This window comes from Lynx rufus, unplaced genomic scaffold, assembly GCF_022079265.1.
Source record: "Lynx rufus isolate CCGP_SWC_20201006 ecotype Redwood Valley unplaced genomic scaffold, mLynRuf1.p SCAF_9, whole genome shotgun sequence".
Taxonomy (NCBI): Eukaryota; Metazoa; Chordata; class Mammalia; order Carnivora; family Felidae; genus Lynx; species Lynx rufus.
Window position 1 is genome coordinate 40,275,429 of NW_025814897.1, and position 12,316 is coordinate 40,287,744.

The following is a 12,316-nucleotide window of genomic DNA, read 5'->3' on the forward strand; positions in this document are numbered from 1 at the left end:
CCAAGAGCAGCCTTCGCTTACTAGACGCTCCCTCTGAGCTAAGCGAGCCCTGTTCTAAGCACTTTACTTGCGAGTTTTAAACGGATTTTAACTTAAGGGAAGAGCGTGGACTCTGGAGTCAGACTGCCTGAGTTCCAATCTGACCTCTGCTGCCTAACAGCTGTGTAACATCGGGGGAAATCACCTAACTTCTCTGTGCCTTAGGGTCCTCAAATGAGAAAGGAAGATAATATTAGCACCTACCTTATAAAATGGTTGCGAGGAATACATGAATTGAGATTTGTTACGCCCTCAGAACAGCTCCCGGCACAGGTCAGTGCCAAGTAGAGGCTCTTATTAGCTCAGTTAATCCTCATCGCGATTTTATGAGGGAGGTGCTAATTATCCCAACCCCAAGCTAGAAATGCGGCCCCTGAGCAGCTTGCACCGGCAACTTCCCCAAGTTCATGCACCTAATATATATGGTTGCATGCCTGAGTCTGTGCTCTCATTCTTCTCGCCATAAGCCACCTGTCACGGGGCCACAAGGCCCTTCACGTTTTAGGCACGACGGTGACTGAAGGTTTGCATTTTTCACAGCGTCGCACAGAAGAATGTCAGAATTAGCAGGCTGGTAGGTTATTATCTTTGGGGGAACTATAGAAGGAAAAAAGAAGGGAATGAGAAGGAAGTGTTTTCCCCCTCTGTATTCAGAGGCTTCAGAAGCCCCTTATTTTCCATACCTTGTTCAACTCTTTTTCATGATTTGGCTGATCTAGGATCACTGAAAACAACTCTTTCCTTTTCCTTTCTGGTTCTTTAGTCGAAGGTGAGTAAGATGATTCATGTCTACAGATTAAAGTGAATAAAAATTAAACTTCGCTGAGTAAACTGTGGTGATTATATTGTTAATTTACACGATTGTAGGTTGCAGAAAGAGATTATTAGTTTATTGGAAAATTTTCAAGCTACAGAAATTGCAAATGCTAATACATTCAGATCCCATAAGTATTCACATATCTTAACTGAGTGCAAATGGTTTTAGTGACAAAAAATAAAAGGTAGCAATTAATATGGAATTTCAATTATATTTTGAAAATGGGCAGAATACTGGCTTTGCATATGTAGATAAGATTTTTATATAAGAGTGTTTTCTGTAGTAAAATGGCCTTGGAACCCCTTAAGAAAAGGAAACACATCTAACTTGCTTCTACATTGTGGAAAGGAACTATGTCAGGGGGAGTCCGAAGGGAGCAAGGACTCCATAAAAGGGATCCAATGTGACTAAATCTGACAGCCTGCCCAGAGAAAGTTCAAATACATCTCTTCTTTGGCTGCTTCATTTATAAAATGGAATTGCTAGCACATGTGGCTACCAGAGGGGAGAAGCAGAAACTGGTACAGAAAATACAATTTCCACAGGAAGTCTGGAGAAGTAGAAACAAGTTCCCTTCTACATCTGGGAAGCTGGTAAGTGAAAAATCACTAAAAATCACTTGCACTAGCCAGGCACGGAAAGTGGCATGCTTTCAATGGCTTGACTAATCTGGGAAAGTCTGGTGTTCTGAGGAACGTACCCACGTGTGGGTGAGTACAATTTCAGATTTCCAAAGAACTTCTTAAAAGGTTTCATCAATCAAAAACTTAAGCCACACAAACAAAACAAAATGACAGAGAAAGGAATGAATGTAAATATTGAAAAGGAATGACAGAGAAATAATGGATGTAAATATTGAAAATAAAGGGATCTTTAAAAGGTATAAATTAATAGTGATATCCCTGAGGTACTTGTATCTAGACTGGATTGCTTTTCTTCTGATAATCAAATACATATGTTAACTGTAGAAAACAGAGTATATCAGAGTATATACTGCTATTACGTTATCATTAGGGAAAAAGCATTGTTGGCGTTTTTGCGTATACTGATGGTCTTTTTTTCTAGGCATGTGTGTATAAATATATACATATCTATAAATATACCTATAAATATATAAATATATACATCTGCATATCTGCATAGGCATATAGATACTATTTCCGTACAATTAGAATGTACTGCACACATTTTTCAGTCCCTTCTGTTTCCTACTCAGTCATCTATTGTGAGCATTCTATCCAATATTCTCTTTAAACATTATTTCAGAATCAGTCTTAAATTCTTCTCATTTGCTATTATTTGAAAGGCATGAAAAATGAAATTTCCTATTTTTCAATTCTTCCTAAGCAATTTCAGGGAGTGGAATGATGATCTGAATGGGGGGGGGCGGGGGGAAACACCTCATCATGGTTGTGTAAATTTCACTGAGTGATCGGAACAAACATCAAACTTCAACGTGGACAAGTTCAAAGAAGAAAACAGTAATCATGCTAATATAAAATGCTAATATAAATAGATAAAGGAATTATCAGTTGTCGTGTAGAAAAGGAATGTTGGAATTATTTTTAATAACTCTCAGAACATATCAGCCCAAGGTGCTTCTGTAGCTCAAAAAAAGAAAAAGCTAACAAAATCTTGGCATTATTGAGAAAGGATCTGAAAATGAATAAAAGCATTCCTATGCTACTTCTATAAAACTATTGTGCATCTGCACTCAGAAGTCTGGGCTGCTTCACCTTAATACAACTGTAAAGAAGAAACAGAGTCCAAATAAAAGAAACCAAAACAATAAAGAGGCTGGAATCACATTCATATGAGAACAAACCAAAGGATTAGAAATTTTCAATGGGAAAGAGGAAGGCTAAGAAGACAGCCCAAAGTCTAAGATACAAGGGAAGCTGTGAAAAGTTAAATATCTATCTTTTCATCAAATCTCAGAATACTAGAACTGAGGAATACCCTCCAAATGAGAAAGATGAAAGATCAAAATAAATACCAACTTCAATAGAGAATGGCATTAGGCATGACAAAAGATTTGTATTGGCCAAATATGCAAATAAGTGCAAGATCTTAGATTAAATCCTATATTGAAGGAAAGTTGGCAATGTCTGGAATTCAGCATTGGCCTTGTGAGACAGCCCCACAGAAAGGACCTACCATGCTCTTACATAAAACCAGAGCTAGGCAGGGCGTGCAAGGTTTGCTTTTCTAGGACACCTCTTATGTTTTTAGGCATATGCATTCTTTGTGCAAAGACATTTCTCACCAACTCACCACACTGGAACAGTGCCTTGCATATTACATTTTTCCAATAGATTTCCTAATGACCGGTGATAATATATAACTTGCATGTGGAACATGCTATAATGTTGACTGGTAAATAGGCATCCTACCATCTTTGGTGAGACACATAATAGGTCATTTTTAGGAACCTTAATTTGCCATTTGCCATTTGCCATAGCATAGGGCTCAAAAATTTTTGAGCAGATCCCACAACTTTAACGAAATAATTACTGTCTTTGAAACAATGTTATCATCTTTCAAGAAAATATCCCTTACCATTTGGTTAGTCAATTTTTAAAGTCCTATCACTGGTCTTGCATGAGCCTTCAGATTTGAGAAGGATTCGAGTTCCAAGGAGAATGAGAACATCAATGAATAGAACAGTCAAACTTTCTACTCACAAGTGTAAATATTTAATAATCCTTAGCAATCCCATTTCCTTTGTGGCTATGGAATACACAATATCTACCTGATTTTAAAAGAGGAAAAAAAATCTGTTCTAACAAACTCTTAATGCAACTGACAAGGGAGAGTGCGTATGGAGACCAAAATAAATACAGCATTTACAAGTGAAAAAGTTAATAACAGGTTTATAGGCAATCAAGATAGAAACATCTGAAAATATGGAATAACTCTTATTTAGCAATATATACAAATATCAGCTCTATACTACTGCTTTTACAGTCTCCTGAGAAATACAAGTTCTGAGAAAATTTCTGATGTACTGCGATACAGAAGTATCCATACACCAGAATACAATACATTTTTCTAGGCAAGTTAAATACATTAATTTTGAAGGTGAAATAATCACTGATTTTATTTTTAATATCTAATATTATCCAATAAATAACAGCATGTAAATACAAAACAAAGAGACTTTTCATTCTAGTTTTAAATCTAAAGCTCTTAAAATCTTCAAACATCATGTCTTAAACAGTTTCTCTCAGGCTTCTGAATATAGACTATACCTTTTCTTATTTTCATGAGTGTTTTGGCACTCTCCTATTTTTAATAATTCCCTGTGCAGCTGTAATCGTTCCATTTCTATAATTCTCAAGAGATCATCACGTGACTGTAGCTCACTTTTCACTTCCGAGAGTCCTGCTTCCATGGCCTAAATAAAAACATCAAAAAAATGTTCAATGTTCGTATCTGGATACCATGATGTATAGTATATTTAAAAATATTTAACATCTATGAACCAGCTTAATTTCAAATAAACTGGTATTTAGTCCTTTTTTAGTCCTTTGCTGGCTCTGTCTTACAGAATTTCATTCCTTCATTCATTTATTCAACAAATATTTGCTGTGCCCTTATTATGTGCCCAACACTGAGGATACCAAGACTGTTCTCAGTGAGCTCACAGTCTAGTGATAAAGAAAAGACAAAGAATAATCAAATAATCACACAAATATGGTCACATTGTGTGCAAATTTGAGAGAAGCATAAAAGTAGGAATAAACGATTAATGTGTAAAATTTGGATTATGCAAATAATTACCAATTTAAACAAGACAATAACCAACAGAGTGAGTTGTAAACCATGGTCTATGGTTCCCCTATTGCCCAGTAGTAGTCCTACTTTATCTGGCAACTGGAGACACCAGCAATCCTGTGAGCCCACTGTCTTATTTTGTTGACAAGAGGCTTGAGCAAATTTAAAACCTGTTGGGAAGGGTCCAATCAGAAGAGAGGAGGATTAACAGTAATGGTGTGGGTTCTTGAGAAGTAGGTAGGGTAGGTCCCAAAGCACCAGGGGAAGAGTTGTGTAAAGCAAAAGGAAAGAAGGCAGGAAAATGGAATGTAGACCGGCATATGCATCTGGATATGGAGAGAGAAGACAGTGTCTCTCTGTTGGCTTCTATTTCCCTTGGGAGGTAAAAAAAAGGCAATGTCACTGGAAGGAGAAGGGGAGGTGGGGGCATGGGAGTGATTTTTAAGAGTGGAGAAGGTTTGAAATGGCCTGCAATGGGAATGGGAGAATTAGCTGAGTGGAGCAACAGAGTGGGATTCCTGCCATGTTGCGTGTTCATTTGAGATCTGTGACCCTGGCCTGTTGAGAGTGATTTTCTCCAGCAGTACTTGGCTGTTCTCTGGGGGCGAGGAATGGCAGAGTGCTTCCATATCGCTGGATTTCTTTTACTTGCTTCTACAGAGAAACTATTATTTATTAAGTGTACCTGACCTAGGTCATCAAGTCCATCGCCACTTTAGTAGATGAGGAAATTGAGGGCCATACTTGGTCCAAAGTTACATAGCTTACAAGCGGCAGATTTTGGAAAAGAAAAATCCAGGTCTTTTGTCTACTAGTCCAGTTGGAACATTCAAGATGCAAAAATAATTCGTTTCAAGCAAAATAAGTGACATAGACCTGTAGCTTGCTGGTAAAGACAGGGTTGGGTGTTATGAGGGCAGGAGGTTCCTCTGCTAATAAAGGCTGCAGAGAACACTACAGATATTTTTAAAAAATCATTTATTAATAATTTTTTGTATATATCATTAATAGATTTATTTGAATATAATCCACATCCCATAAAACTCACCCATTTAAAATGTACAATTCAGTGGGTTTTAGTATATTCACAAAGCTGGGTAAGCATCGCCACTAATTCCAGAACATTTTCATCACAACCAAAATAAACCCAATACCCTTTAGCAGTCACTTTCTATTTTTGCTCCCCATCACCCCTGGCAACCGCTATGGTATGTTCTGTCTCTACGGAATTACCTTTTCTGGACATTTCACACAAATGGGGTCATACAATACGTGGCCTTTGTGACTGGCTTCTCTCACTCAGCATAATGCTTTTATGGTTTATCCATGTTATGACATGTATCAGTATTTCATTCCTTTTTATTGACAAATAATATTTAATTGCATGAATATACTGCATTTTGTTTATTAATTCACCAGTTGATAGACATTTGATATTTCTTCTTCTTGGCTATTATGAATAATATGCTATAAAATTTCATGTACAAGCTTTTGTGTGGACATATGTTTTCTTATTCATTCTTACCCCCAAATTCACAGAGCCTAGAAATATCATTACGCAGACAGCATAGGATATATGAGTTTCCAGCTAAACTTTTTTTTTAACCTAAGCCTTAAATTTGTATTATTTTCTGGGAGACCTCAAGACCTGCGTTCAGTGAAGGACCTAATTGCAATACTTTGGCCGCAGAAGTTCCTGGCTGACCTGGAAATAAGAGTAAAAATGTATTCAAATGGATGATTTAATAAACTTGTTTGCATAAAGTCACTGCTTCAAACAGTGTGGATTTTTCAGATGAGGCTAAAATTTCAAAAAGGAACAAACAAAAGAAATGTGAAACAATAGATTAGCAAGTAGAAAAACAAATTAACTTGACGTGAATGTCATCCATGACTTTGCCCAATTGAAGTAGGCACCATCTGTGCTCCCTGCCTTGCAAATTTGCCTCCGGAGCAATCTAACTTGGAGCTGTGGGTAGACAGCTCGGTCTTCCTTCACTTGGGGCAGGGGAGCATAAAAGGGCTGTAACTCCAGGCCAATGAAATGCAAAGTCACCATGGGCTGGAGTTAGCTAAAAGTCTGTAAAATGTTTACTCTAATTAGAAAATAATACCTAGAAGAGTGATATTTGAAGATACTCCCTAACCCCCCTAGGGAAAGGGCTCCCTATCCCTAAGGAAAAAAAAAAGCTTTGCGATCTCGCTACACAGGTGAGAGAATTTATGTCAAAATTGAAACTCTTCATAATACAAATCAATAATAATGATTTGACACATTTTTCTAACATGAATGAATATGCAAAAGATTTTAATTATAATTGACAGCATTATGTAAATTGACTAGGAAAGTACAAGAAAAGAGGTTTTGTTGATATTGGTAAATTGAGAGTTGTTCTTTGATTTATGCAATATCCCTTTGAATTCAACATTAATAATACCAAGTTGACACAAAATTAGTGAATTTATTTAACTTAGATGTGGTTGGCATGCTTTTGCATAAAACTCAAATTATTTATTTGTCAATGTGGATGCAAATAATTGGGAAAATGATTCTTTGGTACTTGATTCAGTTACTAGAACACTCTCAAGTTTGTTTGGAACAGCTGAGGTATGTAAATCTGCTTTTTTAAAAAGTAAACTCAATCCTCCACGTGAGGCTCAAGCTAATGACCTCAAGATCAAGAGTCACATGCTCTACCGACTGAGGCAGCCAGGTGCCCCTGTAAATCTACTTTTTTAATTGTAAATTTTATGAAATCTAAACACAGATCAAATATTTCCAGTGACTACTTGGCTTCCAAATTGAGATGTGTTGTAAGTGTAAAATACACACCGGAGTTTGAAGACTTAGCATGAAAAGAAATGTAAAATATCTCATTATCTCAATAATTTTACGCTGATTATATGTTGCAATGATAATGCTTTAAATGGATGTTGAATGAATATAAATGAATTATTATTATGTTTTAATTTCACCCATTTCTTATGACTTCTTTTAATGTGGTTACTAGAAAAACTTAAATTCTATTTGTGGCTTGCATTCTATTTCCACTGGACATTGCTGCTCTAGTCCCATAATGACACATTGACAAATAAAAAAAGGTCAATTTTTTTGGCACAGATATTAGAAAAATGCAGGACAATTTCTTTTTGTCATTAACCTCCAATAGGAAATGTTGTACATTTTTAAAATGTGAGTGTAGTACAGCCTAGTAAATAATTCTATGCAACGGAATTAGTATGTATACTGACACATTTCAAAGTTGTGGAAAGACAAGTGAGAAAAAAATTCAGATGCATCTGGCATTAAAATATGCTGTAAACTAAACAGAATTTTATATACAATAAGTGACAATAATTCAAATTGAAATGGTTGCCTTTTTAAATTCATGTGCAAGATATGGAGCATTGTCATATGACAGTTTTGCAAAAAGAGAAGGGAAACTTCATTCTAAATATATGCACTGGTTAAGTGATTAGTTACCTCCAATTATTCCCATTTGGTAAAATATAAATTTTGCAAAACAAGTTTAAGGCCCATCTGTTTAGTTAGAACTTTGCCGAATGGTCTGAGAGAAGCAGTGATTTTTAAACCTTCAAATCAGCTACCAAATAGTAATTAATTGATCTCCTCTTATTTAGTGTTGCTTTAAAGAGAATGAAACACAGGTCAAATTTGGAAATAAAACAGGGAAAAAGCTAAATAAAAGCATTATTTTCAGCATTTTTTTCCCAAATGCATCAAAAATAAGTAGTGTTTTTTTGGGAGTAGAAATCTTATGTTAGCTATCTTGAAGTTTTTGAAACAAACTACTTCTCAAAGATCTTTTCATTAAAGCTGTAACATATTTTTTGTGTAAAAAATATTCCAGGATAATTCGGTTAGTTTTTTTTTTATGTTTTATGGGTTTTTTTATGTTTATGTTTTTTATGTTTTATGTACGCATATACAAGACATATTATATATTACAAAACAACTTGATTACTTAAATACAATTTGATACATTTTAATACATTCTTGTTTGTTCTCATTTCGTTATTTATTTATTTAAATTTTATTTTTTCCCCAAATATATCTTTTTATTTTTATTTTTTTAATTTACATCCAAATTAGTTACCAAATAGCGCGACAATAATTTCAGGAGTAGATTCCTTAAAGCCTCTTACCCATTAAGCCCATCCCCTCTCCTACAACCCCTCCAGTAACCCTCTGTTTGTTCTCCATATTTAAGTCTCATGTTTTGTCCCCCTCCCTGTTTTTATGTTATTTTTGCTTCCCTTCCCTTATGTTCATCTGTTCTGTGTCTTAAAAGTCCTCATATGAGTGAAGTCATATATTTGTCTTTCTCTGACTAATTTTGCTTAATGTAATACCTTCTAGTTCCATCCACGTAGTTGCAAATGGCAAGATTTCATTCTTTTTGATTGCCAAGTAGTTTTTTTTTAATAAATGTGGTTCTTGTATAAAATATAAAATGGAGATTATTAGTTTAAATTTAATAATGATCCTAGATCCAAGGATAATTAAATCTTTTTTTTTTTTTTGTGAACCAAAATCTGTAAAAATAATTTTGGCAAATTCTCTCATAGCAGTTGGTAAATAAATAAATATCATATTAAAATAAAAGAATTGATCCCATGTACAATGTGGCAGGATGGGGGAATGAGGAGTTTCCCCAAGACTAAAAAAATAACCCCTGGGAGTTTAAGTGGCAGAAGATCAGAAGTGGAAGTCTGCCCAGACAGTGACCTCCAAAGTATATCTTAGCATGAGAAAGGAACAAAGTGGGACTACAATGGGCCAGCTGACTTGGGAGAATTGGTAGAAAAGGCTGAATGCTTGTAGGTGGTAGATAAAACCATAGAATGTGTCAAGTAACTGGGATATCCATGAATAAGAAATATACAGTTAGTAAAGAAATTGGTAACGACCAATTTATGAATGCTGGATAACCTTAGTGATGCAGAAGAGCAAAAGAGAGAAAGAAAGAAAGAAAGAAAGAAAGAAAGAAAGAAAGAGAGGAAGGAAGGAAGGAAGGAAGGAAGGAAGGAAGGAAGGAAGGAAGGAAGGAAGGAGGAAAGAAAGAGAAAGAAAGACAAGATTGTTGGGTTAAGAAGAAAATTAATTCTTGGAAAAATCAGCAATCCCATCTGCCAATGTGGAGGTTACCTAAAAAACAAAACAAAACAAAACAAAACAAAACAAAACAAAACAAAACAAAACAAAACTCCAGGCTACTCTTTGGTAAATGATTATGGTAAAGTGAACAGTGATAGATCACAGGGAGGGCCTACATGCCTCTTATTGGAGTAATTAGATTGTTGAGACCTTACTAATTTCCTGTCTCCAACCCAGGATTCCTGCAAGGCAAAGGGGCACAGGGTCAGAGAGAGTAGTGGGGACACAGGGTGGCGTGAGGCTAAAGGGCCATGAGTGTTAGGCATAGAGGTCTGTAAGTGAGCGCTGTTATACTGTACTGGTAATGCATTATTATTATACTGCGGCAGAACCAAAGTTCATTCTGGTGGGGTAGGGTATTTAAGGGATTACTGAATTTACTCATCAAGTGAGAATTACTTAGAGGAAATATGAATTGAAGTTACACATGTAATAGAAAATTATGTAATCCATACACCTGTTGACTCATCATTTATACAACTCGTGGGCAAGATCAATTGAGAAATAAATAATCACCTGGCACTGTCTTTGGTACATTTTCAGTTCTTGCAAAAGCTTCTGATTTTCATCCTGTAACTTATTCCTGCTTAATGCTATTTCACTCACAGCTGATTTTAGTTTTTCAATAATGAACTCATCTCTTTCACTGGCTTCACAACTGTGATCCGGTTCGCACATCAGCTGAGGAACTTCTGAGCTGCCGTCTTCTATGCACTGTTTTTTACCATTCAGTTGAGTTTGGTAACTTTGTGCCTGTTTCTGAGAAAGTGAAGACAGTGTCGATTAAATGGAGAATATCATATTTAAGCTTACATGAATAAAATTCAAGAATGATAGAAAATATTTAGGAAAAATCTTTAAATATGTTTATAATGAAGTTTCACTCTTTGTAATTCAGTCTTGGGTTTTTTCCAAAACTTCAGTTTTGGATGACATTAAGAGAAAATACATTTGTATAACCTCAGAGTCAAGATGCAGAGTAGGGTAGGAAGCCTGGGGTAGGGAAGTCTTATTACGCAAGAAAGAATATTTACAAAACGAAAATTGTGGATGTCGTTACACAGTAGTTGAAAGTATCTATATGATGAAAAATAAAATAAACAATTAAACAAAAGCAGTTGGATTGTAGGAAAAAGCAGTCAACACAAGTAACAAGCGTTAATAACTCTTAAGATACAGAAACGTCTATACATCGATATGAAAAAGAGAAATAACACAAAAGGAAAATTGGCAAAGTTTGTAAATAGGCAATATGCAGAAAAGGAAATGAAAAAGGCTCAGAAGGATATGAAGAGGTGCTCAACCTTGTAAGTAGTCAGAGAAATGCAAAACAAATCAAGCCAATACTACTATCAGTCCGAGTTGGGAAAAAATAAAAAGACTGCTAACATTCCATGTTGGTGAAAGTATGGGTACTCCCATAGACTGCTCATGAATTGTACATTACTATAATCTTTTGGGAGGTAATATGCTAGTATTCATTTAAAAATCTGAATGAACATAATACACTGTGGCTCAAGAATAATTTCTAGGATTTTTAATCTAACAAAAGTACTAGCATTTAAAGATGTCTATCAGGGGATATTTGTTATAATATTATAATAGCAAAAAACTAGAAACAACCTGAATGTTCATCAGTAAGGAGATGATTGAAAGAATTATGGTATATCTACTATATACTATGATATATATATGGTAATGTAAACCATATACTATCAAATATTATGCAGAACTAAGTAATGACTTGAGAGAGTATCCATATGGAAAGATAATTATTATTAAGTAAAACCACAAAATTTTAAAAAGGAAAAATATATAATTTCTCCCAAATCCACATTTTATGTGTTTGTACAAACAAAAGAAAAAGTATGGAAAGAAAAACACCTATTAAGTGTTTGTATTAAACGGATAAGAACGGGGTAGAAGATGAAGCTATTAATTTTACATTATTTTGTATTGTTAAACTCAGAGAACATAATAAACATATAATTCAAGTAACTTAAAGAATGAAAAATAAGAAACAAAACCCACATCAAACAAAAACCATAGTTTCTCACTGGCTTTGATAAAAAATTCCAAATTCCTTAGATGAGACTTTAAGGCTTATTATAACCTGCATCCAACTCACCAGCCTTACCATCTCCTACCTTCCCCACCTTCCATACAGACTCCCAACCAGTTGGCTCATTTTCTATACCCAGAATTTGCCTTTTGCTCTCTTGCTTCGGTGATTTTGCTGTTATTTCCACCACCCCAAACATATTCTCAAAATACTGTACATCTTCTTCAAGGTCCAGCCCCAGTCTAACCCCTGCTGTAGGATATTTGCTCACTATCTCAGCCCCAATATCCCCCTTTCTCCTCTGAACTCTAAAAGGGTTTCCCATTCACTTGCTATAAATTATCTGTAAATATGTATGTGTGTTCTACCTCTAAGCTGTAAGATTCTTGAGGTCAGAGACCAAGCAATCTCAGACTTTCTAAGCGACTTGCCCATAGACATG

General features: G+C 35.3%; 1 protein-coding gene across 1 annotated transcript in view; it reads right to left on the reverse strand.

The window, feature by feature from the left end:
- DEUP1 (deuterosome assembly protein 1) overlaps positions 1-12,316 on the reverse strand; it is an 85,389-nt gene that overhangs the window by 37,620 nt on the left and 35,453 nt on the right. Inside the window, exons 7-9 of the mRNA XM_047071966.1 lie at positions 10,329-10,571; positions 4,108-4,253; positions 723-828 (exon numbers count right to left, since the gene is read on the reverse strand). Of these exons, the coding sequence (XP_046927922.1) occupies positions 723-828; positions 4,108-4,253; positions 10,329-10,571 (495 nt within the window). The remainder of the gene's footprint in view (positions 1-722; positions 829-4,107; positions 4,254-10,328; positions 10,572-12,316) is intronic.